At 38.2% G+C, this 18063-nt stretch overlaps 1 protein-coding gene across 6 annotated transcripts in view; it reads right to left on the minus strand.

Annotated features, from left to right (window-relative positions):
* ACSL4 (acyl-CoA synthetase long chain family member 4) overlaps window positions 1-18063 on the minus strand; it is a 102616-nt gene that overhangs the window by 34048 nt on the left and 50505 nt on the right. For 2 of the 6 annotated variants that reach the window (XM_023734463.1, XM_023734465.1), the window contains 6 exons: window positions 10796-11032; window positions 10346-10523; window positions 8449-8558; window positions 8186-8324; window positions 5693-5843; window positions 5132-5255 (listed from right to left, as the gene is read on the minus strand). In XM_023734463.1, the coding sequence (XP_023590231.1) occupies window positions 5132-5255; window positions 5693-5843; window positions 8186-8324; window positions 8449-8558; window positions 10346-10523; window positions 10796-11023 (930 nt within the window). In that variant the 5' untranslated portion in view covers window positions 11024-11032. Of the gene's footprint in view, window positions 1-5131; window positions 5256-5692; window positions 5844-8185; window positions 8325-8448; window positions 8559-10345; window positions 10524-10795; window positions 11331-18063 lie in introns of those variants that run through there. The other 4 variants (XM_023734462.1, XM_023734464.1, XM_023734461.1 and 1 more) reach the window with 2 other exon arrangements.

An 18063-nucleotide genomic window follows, 5' to 3' on the forward strand; every position in this document is an offset into this window, starting at 1 on the left:
TGTGTCCCAAAGGTTCTGGTAGGATGTGTTTTCATTCTCATTTGATTCTGTCAATTTCTTTATTCCATCCTTAATTTCTTCTATAACTTAGTAGTTTTTGAGCAAGGTGTTGTTCAGTTTCCATGTGTTTGATTTTTTTTTTCCTTGCTTTTTCTGTTATTGATTTCTACCTTTATGGTTTTATGGCCAGAAAAAGATGCTTTGTAATATTTCAATGCTTTGGATTCTGCTAAGGCTTGCTTTGTGGCCTAATATGTGGTATACTCTGGAGAATGTTCCCTGTGCGTTAGAAAAGAAAGTATACTTGGCTCCCATTGGGTGGAGTGTTTTGTAGATGCCTATGAGATCAAGTTGGTTGACTGTGGCATTTAGATCTTCCGTGTCTTCACTGAGCTTCTTTCTGGATGTTCTGTCCTTCACTAAAAGTGGTGTGATGAAGTCTCCTCCTATTACTGTGGAGCTGTCTATCTCTTTTCCAGTGCTCTTAGAGTTTGTTTCATGTATTTTGGACCCCTGTCGTTGGGTGCGTAAATATTCATTATAGTTATGTCCTCCTGGTGTATTGACCCTTTAATCATTATATAGTGTCCCTTCTTATCCTCTGTGGTGGATTTTACTTTAAAGATTATTTTGTCAGAGATTAATATTGCCACTCTTGCTCTTTTTTGAGTGTTGTTTGCTTGATATATTTTTTCCATCCTTTGAGTTTTAGTTTGTGTCTTTAAGTCTAAAGTGTGTCTTTTGTAGGCAGCATATAGATGGATCGTGTTTTTTTAATCCATTCTGCCACTCTTTGTCTCTTTATTGGTCCATTCAGTCCATTTACATTCAGCGTAATTATTGATAGGTATGAGTTTAGTGCTGTCATTTTGATCACTTTTTTGTGTGTGTTGTTGACAGTTTCTTTGTTCCACTTAATCTTCTGTGCTGAGTCATTCTTCTTTATGCATTTTCTTTTCTTCTTTTTCATTGCTGATTTTGTATTTGCTGAGTCTTCACGTTTTTCTTGTTTTCTTATTTTGATGTATAGGATTGCTAGTTTTCTTTGTGTTTATCTTAATATTTACCCCTATTTTTCTAAGTTTAAACTAGTCTTTTATTTCTTTATATTGCCTTGACTTTCTCTCCATATGAAAAATCTATGTCTACATTTTTTGTCCCTCTTTTTTGTTTTAATGTTGTCATGTTTTACATATTGACATCTCTGTTTCCCTATTTTCAGCATTTTAGTTTTATTTTTGTGACTTCCCTATCTGGATTGATATCTGGTTGCTCTGTCCTGTGTTCTAGTCTTGGGTTGGTATCTGATGTTACTAATTTTCTAACTGGAGGACTCCCTTCAGTATTTCTTGTAATTTTGGTTTGGTTTTTGCAAATTCTCTAAACTTCTGTTTATCTGGAAATGCCCTAATTTTGCCATAATATTTGAGAGACAATTTTGCTGGATATATAATTCTTGGCTGGCAATTTTTTCCTTCAAGGCTTTACATATGTCATCCCATTGCCTTCTTGCCTTCATGGTTTCTGCTGAGTAGTCCGAGCTTATTCTTATGGACTCTCCTTTGTAGATGACTTTTCGTTTATCCCTAGCTGCTCTTAACATTTTCTCTTTATCTTTGGCTTTGGCAAGTTTCATTATAATATGTCTTGGTGACTTTCTTTTGGGATCTACCTTTTGTGGGGTTTGATGAGCAACTTGGATAGATATCTTCTCATCTTTCATGAAATAAGGGAAGCTTTCTGCCAACAAATCTTCAACAATTCTCTCTGTTTATCTTCTGGTATCCCCCTCTGTTCTGGTACTCCAATCACTCATATGTTATTTCTCTTGATAGAGTCCCACAGAATTCTTAGGTTTCCTCATTTTTTAAAATCCTTTTATCCGATTTTTCCTCAAATAAGTTGGTGTCAAGTGCTTTATCTTCAATCTCACCAATTCTGACTTCCATTGCCTGAATTCTACTCCTATGACTTTCTATTGAGTTGTCTAATTCTGAAATTTTATTGTTAATCTTCTGGATTTCTGATTGCTGTCTCTCTATGGATACTTGCAGCCTGTTAAATTTGTCATTGTGCTCTTGTATAATCTTCTTAAGTTCCTCTATCGCTCCATCTGTGTGTTCCTTGGCTTGTTCTGCATTTTGCATGATCTCCTTCCTGATATCTTGAAGGGTTCTGTATATTAATCTTTTGAATTCTACCTCTGGAAATTCCAAGAAATTCTCTTCCTCCAGACGATTGCTTGACTCTTTGTTCTGGGAGCTTGCTGAAGCCATCATGGTCTGCCTCTTTTTGTGAGTTGATACTGACTGTTGTCTCGGAGCCATCAATAAGTTATTGTATTTATTTATGTTTGCTTACTGTGTCCTAGCTTCTTGTTTTGTTTTGATATGTCCAAATAGGCTGCTCGTGTGAGCTAGTTTGATTATTGGCACTTCTGAAGCGCTAACATCCTGTCACCAGGTCGTTGGAGCTGTTACTTAGTGTGTGAGCCCAGGAGTCTGTTTACTTTTCTTGTATGAATTCAGGTCAGGTGTCTAGGTAGTTGGTCACCGAGCGTATGGGTCTGGCTGTCACCTACAGTCCTAGATGGGCAGGGGTGATTGGAGTAGGCACAGGTATATGGCTGCAGTAGTGGGTCCCGTGCTGAGCAAGGCACGGGGCCAAGTATTATCTGAGTGTCTGGGAGGAAAGTGTGTCTCTGTTCCCTGAAGTGCATAGGTGGGTAGGTTTTGCAACCAGACTATGGGCACCCAATGCTGTTGGTTGTAAGGACTGGGAGGCACCACTTATTCTTGGACCCCTGTTGCAGGTGGCTAGGTAGCATAGGTGGAGCCACAAGTCCTCAGGCCCCTAATGTGGGTAGGTGAGGACCCTCCTTAATGAGCAGAGCAGTGTCAAATGTCACGAAGCTGCCACTCTACCATATAGCTGATATAGTTGAAGTTAGGCCTTAGGTATATACCCTGTTGTACTGTGCTAATGAGGGCCTATGCTGTTGAAATGGGCCCACACAGGTCTATGCAGGGGTGAAAGGCATTGAAAGTTCACGGACCCTTTATGCCTGTGCCTAGGCAAAGGAGCTGTGCCTGCCCTGAGTTCCCGGCTTAGGGGAGCTGGCAAATTATTTTTTCCTGTTTGTTAATTTGTTCCCTCTCCAAGGCTGGGAGAATGGTTCAGGGCACGTGAAGGGCCCTACTTCTGGCCCAGAGGACTTGGCAGTTGCTGAAGCCAGCCTGGGACCCAGTGCAGAGCGAGGAGGGAGCAGGTAAATGGCAGAGAGTTTCTTCCCAAATAAGGTATTTTTTCACCATGCAGTAGGTTAGATGCGTGTACTTATCTTTTGCCGATTGAGTGCCACTGTTCACTGGTTTTGGAGGCTTGAGTAGACTCTCAGCCGCTCAGTCTGCTGGTGTGGCAAATGTGTACCGAACGCCACTGCTTGCCTACCATGCACACCAGCTGATCTGGCCTGTAGGGAGCCAGTTCCTGCTGGGTCAGGTCTGGCAACCCCTCGCTGCTTCTGAACCATCTCTCCCTCCCCGGTCGCTCAGTCCAATTCCTCAACTTTGCCTTTGATGTTCAGGGCTCCTAGATTGTCATATATAGTTGATTCGCTTGTTTTTTCAGGTCTAAGAGGGACCACCAGAAGCGTCTGACTACTCCACCATCTTGGCCTTGCCTCCCCTATTCTTTTTCCTTGATCTAGGTGGTGACGATCAGAGGTACATGGATGTATGTGTATATGGGTGCATATATTAAATTTATCCAGCAGCACGCTTAAGATTTGTGCACTTTAAGTTAAAAAGGTGGTTGGAATCTCAAATAAACCCACAAAAATATACTCAACTTTTTTTTGTCTTAATACTACACAACCTAATTAATCTCTACCTAAAATGGTTTCTCTACACACACATCAAGAAAAATTACAGTTTTTGAGCACAAGGATACATTTTGTTGCCAACTGCACGCTCCATCAAGACTTCCATACAAAAGGCAGTACTGACTTGGGTTCTGCAAAAATAACAGCTGGTGATGGGAGTGGCAGAAACCACACATATCATCAGGTCATTCCTACCTACACTCAGCTTATTTTTCAGCATCCTGAATCTCACAGCTCCCTTAGTAGCTCTTCCCCCTCCCCCATGCCTGGTTTGGAGACCTGGTGGCACAATGGTTAGGAGCTCAGCTGCTAACCAAAAGGCTGGCAGTTCGAATCCACTAGCCGCTCCTTGGAGACCCTATGGGGCACTTCTACTCTGTCCTATACGGTCGCTATGAGTCAGAATCGAGTCTATAGCAACAGGTTTGGTTTTTGTGGTTTTTATTCCTGGTTCAGACTTTTCTGGAGCCACTATTCCAAAGAATAAATAAAACAGAATTTGGAAAATATGTATTAGATGTGTGATTTCAAATGGGCTTAAAATACATGGGGTAGCCTACCAATTGTTGGGCTTCCTGGTCTGAACGACAGAGAGAAGAAGGGAGAACCCAGACTTTGTGTAGTAAGCTGAGAAATGCCTTTGGAGATGCTGCAGCACTGTCCAATGGAACTTTTTGCAATGATGGAAATGTTCTCTATTTTTGCTGCCCAATATTGAAGCCACCAGTCATGTGTCTACTGAGAACTTTAAATGTGGTTAGAGTGACTGAGAAACCAATTTTTTAATTTTATTTCATTTTAATTAATTTAAATTAAATATGTGGTTAGTGGCCACTATACTGGACAGCAGTTCTAGAGAAAACTCAGAGAAAAACTAGGACAAAACCCTACCTCCAATATCTCCTTCCAAAAAAAAAATTAAAACCCACCCAATGTTCATGAGTAATATATAAAAAAAGTTCAATGTATTTATTCTCTATCTTAATTCTCCGGAGTAAAAATCTTATAGACAAAAATAAGATGAAGATAATTACTAGTTTCAAAATAATTTTTAAATACATAGATAAAGGAATGCTAACAAATCCACAAAGTTACTTATGACAACTACGTAGCACCCATGGAAGCTATTTTTGAAGTCAAGGAGAAAGTTTTAGCCAGATCAAAATATCTAATGAGTTTTAGTAATATGTTCTCAGCCAAACAAAGTAACTTAATATGATCATGTCAATGTAGTGAAAAGTTTATCACCTGGTCTGAGAGTGTAAGTGGAGAAGAATATCCAATCCTACAGCCATAGGTAAAGCAAGATATCTCTGCTGTCAATTCTAGCACATGGGCCAAAGGCAAGTAGCCAATATATGTATCCTTTGGTCTAAAACAAAAGAGAAACATATTTTAAAATTTATTTTATTTTTTGTTGTTGTTGAGAATATACACAGCAGAACATATACTAATTCAACAATTTCTACATGTACACTTCAGTGACATAGATTATATTCTTCAAGTTGTGCGACCATTCTCACCCTCCTTTTCTGAGTTGTCCCTCCCCAATTAATATAAACTCACTGCCCCCTAAGTTTCCAATCTAATTTTTTGTGTTGCTGTTGTCAATCTGATCCCATATAGACAGTTCTTAAGAGAGCACAGTGCTCAAGGCAGACATTAACAGAAACATTTTAATCATTCTTTAAAAGGCATTTTAAATTAAATACATCAATAACTTTTACATTTTAATGTACACTGAGTTTAGAGAATGACAAACATAAGCTCTGATTACAGACTTCTTAGAAAGCTGAAAAATTCTCTTACCCCAGTCCAGGTATTCTTTCGCATTGGCCTGTCATTCCAGCGATCAAATTGCTATGATGCATCATCACTCCCTTGGGTCGGCCAGTAGAACCACTAGTATACATTACAATAGCCATGTCTGAAGGAGTTGGTCTGTTTGGAGGGATGCTTGCTAAATGAATGAAAAAGCACATTTTCTTTAGTTTAAAAGTTAAATTACTAAAGAAAGACAATATATTTAGATTTTTGCATAATGATAAACTATTTAAAACAAATACTCTCTCTTGATAATCAAAACAAAAATGGTTATCAAATTCTGGTTAATGGCAATGAGGATTTCAAACTAAATTTGGCCCATTTTCTGGATGTTTAGCCTACTCTGTCTGCTCACGTCTCTCCACAGTATTATACATACAGCAGTCTGTGGAAAATCTCTCGGACTTTGGAGAATCAGGAGGATACTGTGTTGTGTGTAAGCTCCTCAGGCCTCAGTTTCCTCATCTCAGAAATGAGATGGTTGAACTAGATTGTGGTTCTTAACCAATGGTGGGCATCAGAATCACCTGCAGAGCTTAAATAAAATACCATTCCTGGACCCCGTTTCTGAAAATTCTGATTCAGTATGTCTGAGGATGGATAAAAGATTCCACAGATGACTCATGTACACCACTCCTGATTGAAAACCACTGGACTAGCTCTCTAAGATGGCTTCAACTTTCAAATTCTAAGATGCTAAGTTTTAAACAGCACACCAAAGCTTCCACTTTTGAGAGAGTGTATTACGCTAACCTAGCAAATGCCTCTCCTTCCCAGGATACACCAAAATGGCTAAAAATCCACAGATGTATTATCAGAATGAAATAAGACCTCAACAAGATTATTGAGTAAAAAAAAGTCAGTTTACAAATTACATTTATATATATAAAACAGTTAAAATAAATATTTTAAACAGCACTATTTACCAATGAAATAACCAAAGATGTCCACTGTCATAATTTATAAACCAGGCAAATAGGGATCGCATTCCTTCTCTGAGGACCAACCAAAGCAGTTACAGTAGGTATGTTAAGCTCTTCCCAGTCTAAACTTACAATATGACATTTGGCTTCTGCTCATTTTTGGATAAATACATAAAAAAGTGTCATGATAATAATTGTCTACTCAAGTAAAGTACCACACATATATGTATTTTCTCTACTGTAGAGATGAGTGGAACTAGGTGGACTACATGGTTTACCATGTTATTGCTCACACAAAATCATGAGGGCTGCTACCCTCTTAGTTTTCTGCCAACACCCTTTGGTCAGTCATCAGAATTAGCAACAGATCCCTGCCAAACAGGACCTCCCAGTCAAGTTTTCCCCAATCGTGTAGGGTCAATATGATATTAGGAGACAATTCTCCATGGGTCTCTTGCATTTCTGCACATTCTGCAAGCAGAGGCACTGACTGCCCTTTGTTCTGGACTATCTTTTCAAGGATGTTTGCACAGTAAACAGCTTTGGAAAAAAGAGAGTCTCCCTCCAGAGCAAAGGGTAGGCATGCTTACTGCCCATCGTAAGAGATTCAGATCCCCTCTCCTGTTACAGAACCCACTGTGTGCACAAGTGTCATCTGGCCCTCTTCACAAGGACCTGTAGAAACTGGGGTGCAGGGAGTCAACACAAATGCTGATGCTCTGGCTATTGCTATTGCTTTGAGTAAAAAATTGTCCTTTATCTCTGATCCAGGAGTCTTGTGTCTCACTGAAACTGTGGCAGGCTCACTTGTTAGCTTGGAAGCAGGGTAAAATCTCAGACTTTTTTTCCATTCTTGACACCCAGTTCAGAGCTATATCTATACCTGTTATTGTAAACAGATGTTCAGTCTCTAATGGTAAAATATTCAGAAGCCGAGCAGAGTTTCAACTACTATGTTCTCCTGCCAAGATGAATCCTTTCCTCATCTAGTAGAATATTGTGACCCTCACATTAACATGAGAAGGGAACTATTCAAATGGAGTATTATTTCCTCAACCCTCTGTCCTGATGATCATCAACTTTGCTGCAAGGTGCTTTTACTTGTATCAAATGAAATACCTTTTACCAAGTCAGTGGTAGAATAAATCCAAACATGAATCTTGGTAACCAGCTTTTCATCCTCTGAAACATCATTAAGATCATTAGCATTAAAAAAAAAAGTTGACTGAATAAAAGGCCTGAGATCTTTTCCCTACATGAGGCTCAAAATGGATGGATACAGTAGGTTATTTTAAAAGAGAAGTTTGGCAGCAACTACCATCAAGTCTGAACCACTAAGTACATCTCACCTACTTAGTAAAATTTAAACAGTGGTTACCTTATTGCAGAGAAAGAAGGGGAAAGAGGTCATCATACACAGTCTTAATAGTTTTATAAACATTTTAAACTTTTTTTTAATCAAAACACTTAGAGTGTTCACTTGGGCCACTTTCTATCCTACCAAAATAATAAACTTTGAATAAATTAATAAACTTGTTTTAACTGCTTTACTTACCGTTTTCTGGCTTAGATCCCAACTCTTCTACTGATCGCATGCTGTGAATCTCAAATCCTTCAGGGTATTCTGCTTTATTGACAGTCTTATTGTCCACATAAATGATATGTTTAACACAGTTGATATCTAACAATGCAGTCTGTTGGCAGAATGAAAAGCCAGCTATTAAATTTGGGCCTATAATAAAAACTAAATTATTCAACATTTTTCTTTCCTGCCAGATAACACTACCATGAATTAAGAGAAGTACATTTCATATTTACCTTAAGTTTGCTTTCTAGAAGTTCAACACTAGTAATCAGATAGGAAGCCTCAGATTCATTTAGCCCATGAACTACTGCATCTTTGCCAAGTGTGGCATATAAAGTCACAACTACATAAGAAAAAAGAAACACAAAAGTAAATGATATTTATTAGGATGACATATTATTTAATACAGCTTTTAATGATAGGTACACTCACACAGAAATTTTATAATTTAATTTTATTTCACTGTCTTTGCCATTTCCCTTCAAACTTGCCTCAAACTCTCTGTTAGCCCAAATTTTTCCTTAAAAATTCTCAGGATTCTAACTGTCTAAACCTGGAGAAACCAGAAATAGTGGAAATGTTAACTAGTCAGATGTCAGCCAATTAAGATTCTCAAGGTCAATAGGTTCTAGCTGAACTCTTGAGTCAAAGCTAGCAATTGTGGCACCTACTTTCATTGGTTATAGCCCCAAAGAATGGATAAGTCCTTGAAAATCCTCAAATTTTGAGGATTTCAAGAAGACAAGCTGTGAATCATGTTCTCACTCCTTCCAAGAAGCTTTTTTTTTAAAAAAAAATTGTGGTAAATATATATATATAGAAAACAAAACATTTGCCATTTCAATATTTTTAGATGTATGATTCAGTGACATTAATTGCATTCATCACATTGTTCAACCATCTCTACTATCCATTTCTAAATTTCTCCATCACCTTTAACAGAAGCTCAGTGTCCCTAAGCAACAAGTCCCTGTTTCCCCCTCCCTACACCCACCCCTTGTAGCCACTAATAAACTTGGGCCTCTATACTCTTGCCACTAGATATATTAATATAATATTGATCATATAATATTTGCCAAGAAGATTTTTAGTGGGTCCATTGTTCAATCTGATTGGGGACTTCCATGCCTGAACTAGAGAGGCCAAGGAGATCTCCTTAGAAGCCACCAAAGATAAAAACTAAAACCAAGACCACTTAGAACCAAAGGACATCTGCTAAACTTAGAACAGACTTGCAAACTCACTCTAGGATGGTAACCAGAAACAACAACATGGTTAAGAACAGTCACTTTTCATAAGCTGTTGATTGTTGAAGTTGAATGATGAGACTCACTTTCATATTGTCTATTTATGTTTGTTTGAAATTTTCTATAATTAAAAAACTCCAGCTACTCATCTGCAATGTAAACTCTTGATTCCTACACTAAACCTATACTGCACTATTTCATTCAACAAATAAGTGAGTGCTTAGTATGTGAGAGGCACTGTTCTGGAGTCTTAATTTTTTATAAATTATTTCTTGCATAATTATAAAATGAGTGCTTAGGAATCAGAAATATACCAAATTTTACTTTCTCTCTACCATATCTAAATGCCAGCTCAAGCAGTCACATGCTTATTTCACATGTAAAATGGAATTAAGCCAAATAAGAGGCCTCAAAGTGAAGCAATGAACTAGAATTATCCTAAGCAATATTTTTTTAATGTTTTAATCATTATTTTGTATATCACCTCCCAAGAAATACTCCCAAATCAAAATCTTTGAGGTATAACTCATTTCCAATTGAAAACAAAATTCTAAATTATATCCATTAAACTGCCAATTCCCATACTAGTATTAAGGAGCCCTGGTGGTGCCGTGGTTAAGTGCTCGGCTGCTAACCAAAAAGTCAGCGGTTCGAACTCACCAGCTGCTCCACAGGAAAAAGATGTGGCAGTCTGCTTCTGTATTAGAAGTTACCATCTTGACCAGGAGTTATTGGATATCTTTTAACCACAACATTACATACTGTTTTACAGACATAATTTATGCAGAAAAATGGCTAATGCCTACTTTGAAAGCAAGAGCAACTCAGGACAATTTTTGTATGTATGAGCCCCTCCCCCACTCCCAAAACACAAAGGACTTACGAGGAAAGCTGTACTTAAAGCAGGTCTGTGCTGCGATCATCCATTCAGCCCTGGTCTCACAGAAAATGGCAATAGTGTTCTTTGGTTTTAGTCCCAATGCAGTGAGTCCACTACCAAAGTTATTCACTCTGCAGTTCACTTCGAGATAGCTCATCCATTTATAATTCCCAAGAATTAACTGTTAAAGTGAGATATCCTCTAATATTAGTACATTTATTCAAACAAACAATTAAAATACCATTCAAAGTACAGAACTCTAAAAATGTCCTTAAGTGAACATACAGAAGCTATAAGCATCTTCTGAGAATTAATTACATAGCACTGTAATAGAATGCCAGCATATTTAAAATGTACTCAATTTATGATAAAGCAAAATGCACCACCCTTCTCTTGAAAAACACACACACACACACACACACACACACACGAAAGGAAAAAAAAAGGCTTTACCTTCTTAAAAACCTTTCCATTTGGCTGCATTTCATTTTCTTCATTTAGGATTTCCCTGGTCCCAAGGCTGTCCTTCTTCCCAAACTTGGATACAGCATAATCAAATAATTTATCCAAGGTGTCTGCTCCAGGGATGTCTATGACAGCTAGCGAGTCGAAGTGCGTGACAGAACGATATGGACTTCCAGGTTTGTCTGAAGTGGGCTTAGCTTTTATTCTCTTTGCCATGGCGTTTTTCTTCTTGGCATTGGTAAGAAAATACCATGGAATAAATATAAGGGCACTGTACACTGTTATTAACAAGTAGATAGGCAGCAAAATAATGGTGAGCACATTTAGCTTAAGTTTCATAGTGGAAAGGCTTCTAAAAATGGTGTTTATTTCTTGTTATTCTTTGGCTCCTGAAAGCCTTATTTCGCTGAAGAAGGCAATAATGGAAGCAGCAGTAGTAAGAGTAGCAGTATAGCCAAGGCAGGTCAATTTTAAGGATATATATAAATGTTAGTAATCTTTGGAAGCCGACAATAAAGTACACCTGTAGGTGAAGACAATGAACCAGGCAGAGGGCAGGGAAAAAAACAAAACAAAACAAGAGAGTGTTAACAAGCTGATAGCACCATTGATTTCAATATTCAGGTCCTTATTAGTTTATATAATTGATTTGGTACAGAAAGTTGAAATAACTGGTCTGAAAGACTGGCATTTTCCATTTTTAACTGTTATTGCCATAAAGGTGTTTTAGTGCACCAACTTCTAAATTTTTCTTTCTGGATTTTTAGGTGTACGGTACTCTGCACATCATTCTGTAAGTCAGCTGAGTAACACTACTTTAATGATTAGGTGAGTGAATGAATATGATATTTAAGTTTGGCCAAACACTGATCATTTCTCTTAAATATGTGTATGAAAACCAAACAGCTTTAAATTAGATTAGATTTTGTATCCAAATGGGAAGAAACCCCCACCAATTTATGTTTATTTCTCAAAGACCAACTAGAAATACTATTCTGCATTCTTCATTAAGGTAAATTTCTGATGTAATGTTGTTCACTGCCTCCTACCCTCAGAATTGGAACAATGCAATCACTAAAATCATTTCCTAAGTGTCCACTTTGTGCTCAAAATTGTACCAGTTGCCTGGGGAGTATAGTAGAAGTCTGAAGTAGTGCTAAGTCATGGCCCTTGCCCATTAGGAGTAAACACTTACAAAGTAACTAGCGCACAAGATAGAGCCACGGTTTTTCAAACTTTCATTTTGCAGATTAACTATTTCTTCATATAAAAAATCATGCAGATTGCCAATAAAAAAAACTAAAGTGGAGCTACTCTGGCTGAAACAGGGATTGGGTGCTGTCCAGAGTCCCATCCCAGACTTCCTTCAACCACATTCCCCAGGTGACCACTGAAGCATTTCCAGTGAAAATCACTGAGTACATAAGCTGTTGCCATCAAGTTGATTCTGACCCATAGCGACCCTATAGGACAGAGTAGAACTGCCCCCATAGGAGCAACTGGTTGATTTGAACTGATGACCTTTGGTTAGCAGCAGTAGCTCTTAACCACTATGCCACCAGGGCTCCATAACAGGAGTTCAGAGGAAGAGCAAACTGGTCAAGAGTAACTAGGAGAGGCTTTGATAGAAGATAAGACTTAAATTGGACCTTATGTTGTGCATCTGGAAATGAAGAAGGATGAACAGAAGACATTCCAGGAGACAGAGGAACCATGTGAAAAGAGATACAGAGGTAGGAATGAAAGAACTTTGGGAGAGTATGAAGTCTCAATAAAGAGGACACTAGCCTGACTGGGGCATAGGGTGCACGTTGGCTAAAGAGGCTACGGGAGTATAAGATCTGACAAATCAGGCAAAGTAATTTTGATCTGATTAGGCACAAAATTGGGGGGGTGGGTTCACTGAAGGTCAGAAAAACAGTGCCAACTGGAAAGGGAACTGCAGAAACAGCCTCAAGGATAATAATATCTCTAATGGAGTTTGCCTTCAGCTGAGAAAGCAGGGCTCTGGCACTCTTTTGGTGAGTGGCAGTGTATTTCAACCATAAAAATTAAAATATTAGTTCACACTGAAAAGAACTGAAACCCATCCTTCTACAGCTCTTGTGTAAATAGACTTACAGACTTAATTCAATTGATGCCACCTTACGCATCTAACCTCAGACTAGTTGTTTTTATAACATTTGCTACAAAATGGTAGTTTAAACATGCCTATGTCTTTGTTCATGTCCTTCAGCTGAGTATGGTGAAAGGAGCAAGAAACTAGAAGTTAAAAGACCTGACTTTTAGTGCCCATCTCTGTCACTAATTGGTTGTATGACCTTGAGCAAACCACCTGCCTGAGCCTGGGATTAGATCAGTGGCCCTTAACTGTTTAGAGATGATAGAGATGATAGACCCCTTTCAGAATCCAATGAGAACTAAGAACCCAATTCCCTTCAAAAATATGCAAAATTGTATATATAATTTCAGGGGATTCATGAGTACCCTGAAGTCCATCCACAAACCCCAAAGGGTGACATCAACCCTGAGTTAAGAATTTCTGGCCCAAATGATTTCCTAGGGCTCTTCCAACTCAAAGTTCTATGATTTACCATACTAGTCTCACTGACAAGTCTGGTCATTAGTTTCTTCAAGATAAGGTATGTCAAGTGCCAATAACAGTGCCCGGGCCTCAATATACAAGATTCCCTGTAACAAACCTTTCCTCAGTGGGACATTTCCTAACTATTTGAAGTCCACAAGAATCTTTCCTTTTTCTAATTTCCTACATCACTTGAAATATCTATCACTCATTCTGATACTTGATTATTATTACCATCATTTCCAAACATCTGAACACCAACTTATAGGTGTTACTTATAGAGTATAGACCAATAGTTCTCAACCCTATTAAACTCAATAACTCTTTATTTCTTTTTTTTAATTGTGCTTTAAGTGAAAGTTTACAGCTCAAGTTAGTTTCTCACGCAAAAATTTATACACACATTGTTATGTGACCCTAGTTGTTCTCCCTATAATGTGACAGCACGCTCCTCCTTGCCACCCCGGATTTCCCGCGTCCATTCAACCAGCTCCTGTCCCTTTCTGCCTTCTCATCTCACCTCCGGAAAGGAGCTGCCCACTTAGTCTCATGTATCTACTTGAACTAAGAAGCACACTCTTCTTGAGTATTATTTTATGTCCCACAGTCCAGTCCAATCTTTGTCTGAAGAGTTGACCTCTGGAATTATTTTAGTTCTGGGTTGACAGAGAGTCTGGGGGCCATGCTTTCTGGGGTTCATCCAGCCTCAGTCAGACCATTAAGTCTGGTCTTTTTACTAGAATTTGAGTTCTGCATCCCACTTTTCTCCTGCTCCATCAGGGACTCTCTGTTGTGTTCCCTGTCAGGATCATCATTGGTGGTAGCCAGGCACCATCTAGTTCTTCCGGTCTCAGACTGATGGAGTCTCTGGTTTATGTGGCCCTTTCTGTCTCCGGGGCTAATATTTTCTTTTAGTCTTTGGTGTTCTTCATTCTCCTTTGCTCCAAGTGGGTTGGGACCAATTGATGCATCTTAGATGGCCGCTTGCCAGCTTTTAAGACGCTATACGCCACTCATGAAAGTGGGATGCAGAACATTTTCTTAATAAAATTTGTTATGCCAATTGACCTAGATGCCCCCCTGAACCCATGGTCCCCAGACTCCTGCCTTTACTACTCTGTCCCTCGAAGTGTTTGAAAACCCAATACCTCTTATAACAAATATTTTGTAATACCACATTATAAACCTTAAAGGAACGACATAGGTGACACCTTGCACACATACATTTTAAAAATAATAAAATGCCTTAATGGTAATATAAGCCCAAGCCCATTGCCATTGAGTCGATTCTGACTCATAGCAATCCTACAGGACAGGGTAGAACTGCCCCCATAGGGTTTCCATGGAGCAGCTGGTGGATTTGAACTGCCAACCTTTTGGTTAGCAGCTGAGCTCTTAACCACTGTGCCACCAGGGCTCCAATGGTAATATAAAGGAGTACCAAAAGGTAATTAATTAGAAAGAAAATACTTACTTCAATATATAAATTCTCAGGGATATTATTATTAGACAAAAAAAATGTCTTCCAATTCATAAATGCTGCTAAGGGGTAAGTACCACCCCACCCTTAATACAGAAACTGTCAGACTTAGGGCTGAGGATACATAAAGAAGTAGAAGACAGCTTTAGAAGGGATAATAACCTAATTGGATTTAAACTGTATTGTGTTTTTTTAGTTACTCATGTCGTTATATACATTTAATCTTTTATACATATTTCCCATTTCACTAGGGAAATTCCTTCTACTTAATCCTCATAGTGCCCAGTACAAACACGCACACACACACAGCAAGAAATGGGTTGTTGTTTTGTTTCAAGTCTGACTTGATTTCTATCCTTTCCAATTAGCATTACCAACCTGTTTATCTTTTGTAGCTAAGGAGTGGACGCTGCAGAGGAAGGATACTATCAGAAATGTAAAACTTCTAGAATCAAGTACGCAGTTGGGATAAATGTCAAAGACAGGATAAATCCCTATAGTCTGAGAAGGGTAGGGGTGAGGGAGTGGACATGGTAAAGAAGCACCGTGGAGAAGTCGGGAAAGGCACTAGCAGCAGGCAGACAGACAATTTCTGATGCACCACAGCAGGTGTAAAGAACACGCAGGTGAGAAGAGACTAAAGAGAACATTTAGTCCAGAGTGGAGATGGTGGTGGGGGCTGTATAAGAACTGGATGCACCTGTTCCAATTTACCTACAAATCTGACTTAAAGACACACTTACGAAAAGATCTTGTTCATAACCCAGGGACTGCCTGTACCTGCATGTGTTATTTGTTCAGCAAATTTGTTGCAGGAAATAAGAACGTACATGAAATTGCTCTGAAACTATAAAGTAAAAACGTATGCCAGTACAGTAGCCTGAAGGCAAGCAACCTTCGTTATCTTAAAACAAACGAACTTGTCCAAGCCAACATTCTAGGAAATAGTATACTCTTAAAATCACTGGTATTAAAATAAATTTGAACATGTTAGTTGCTCAATAGAAAATATGAAACTGGAAAAACTGCCTGCTGCACAGAGGGAAAATATGATGTTATAAAAGCATGAAGGTTACACAATTTGTGCTATGTGCTTTTTCACTGATGTCTTTTATACAAGTATGCTGCCCTTCCATGTATGAAGAGTGATACTTCTGTCCCACCATTAGTAGGACATAAACTCCTTGAGATCAGTTTGTATGTCAGTCAGAAAAAGGTGGGGTATCATCTTTAGTTATGGAAGTTATTTGCTCCCATTGAAGTTTACTATTCCATATGGGAATCACAGTATGTTACCATTGTGTGCCACTGAGTCAATTCCAACTCATAGTGACCCTACAGGACAGAGCAGAACTGCCCCATTGGGTTTCGTAGGCTGTGATCTTTACAGGAGCAGACTGCCACATCTTTCCCCCACAGAGTGGCTGGCGGGTTCGAACTGCCGACCTTTTGGTTAGCAGTCAAGTGCTTTAACCATTGCGCCACCAAGGCCCCTTGCGAATCATATTAACAGCCATTTATTGAGGCACTGTGCTGAGTCTTTTAGATACATTATTTCATTTAATCCCTCACAAAACCACTCTGAGGTAGTACCCTCATTGTACAGAAGATATAACAGACTCGGAGAGATTAAATAACTTGCCCAGTGATTTCTCAAAAAGCTAGACATAGAATTAGCATATGACCAGCAATTCTACTCCTAGGTATATGTTCAAGAGAACTGAAAAAAGGTAAACAAATTTTTATATACGACTGCTCACAGCAGCACTATCCATAAAAGCCAAAAGGTAGAAACAACCCAAATGTCCATCAACGGATTAAGAGAGAAACAAAATGTGGTATACCCATACAATGGAATATTATTCAGCCATAAAAATGAATGAAATACTGATACATGCTACAATATGGATGAACCTTGAAAATATTATGCTAAGTTAAAGAAGTCAGACACAAAAGGTCACATATTGCATGATTCCATTATATGAAAGATCCAGAATAGGCAAATGCATAGACACAAAAAGCAGACTGGTGGTTGCCAGAAGCTGGGGGAAGGGGATATTGAGGAGTGACTGCTTAATGGGTGTGGGGTTTCTTTTAGAGTAAAGAAAAGGTCTTGGAACTTGATATAGGTGGTGGTTGCACAACACTGTGAATGTACTAAATGCCACTGAAATGTACACTTTCAAAGGATGAATTTTATGCTGTATAATTTCACTTCATTTAAAAACAATGAAAAAAAAAAGTAAATAGCCTGCCCAAGGTAACACAGCTAAGCAGGGATTTGTACCCAGGACTATCTGATTTTACGGACTATGCTTTCATGTATATTTCTTTGACCCTGGTCATACTGGTATAATTGCAATAGGTGAGAGTGACAAACTTTGTGTATGAAGACATCCTGGTAACAATTCTGAGCACTCATCTCTGTCCTACATCCTAAGGCATTTTTACAAAAGGGAAAACAAAAACAAAAACAAAAAACCATTAGATATCTAGTAAATCTTAGAAGTTTAAGTAGAAATGAGGTACAATTTCATTTTTAGGTAAAATTTAATGATCAAGTATTTCATTCCAGTTACTTCAAATACTCTGAGACAATTAGGTTAAAGACAAAAAGCATTAGTGATACATGAAGCTCTAATATACAAAGTAAACAAATACTACATATTGATTAAGGTCTGAATTAAAAAAAAAGAAATTATTTCCCCAGAAGCATGTAACCCAACACCAATTTGAGAATGAAAGAGAAAAACTAATATACTGAACTTGGTTAATGTCAAAACATTTTTTTCAAAAGTTTCAGAAAATAAACTAAACCAAGCAAGGATCCATGCATTTGCCAAGTTGAAACACATAGTAGTGACAAATTAACTTCATCTGCCCTTGACATAGCTTATGAAAATGTAACAAATATCAATTTGAAAATCAACAATTAAATATATAAGTGCTGCTTTAAGAAATCACATTTTCAAGTCACACATTATTTAAGGGTAATTTAAACAGCAAATGAGGAAGAAACTTGCCTTCTCAAAAGGATTTCGTCTGTTAAATGAGAAACTATTTTGTTCTGTAAGCCTTCATCTTAAGTGAGAATAACAGCACAATTGGAAGAGCGTAGTCAATGTCACTGAACTGTGTATGTAAAAACTTGTGAAACGGTGTATCTTTGGCTATGTGTATTTTCACCAAAAA

The sequence above is a fragment of the Trichechus manatus genome, unplaced genomic scaffold (assembly GCF_000243295.1).
Source record: "Trichechus manatus latirostris isolate Lorelei unplaced genomic scaffold, TriManLat1.0 scaffold00068, whole genome shotgun sequence".
Lineage (NCBI taxonomy): Eukaryota > Metazoa > Chordata > Mammalia > Sirenia > Trichechidae > Trichechus > Trichechus manatus.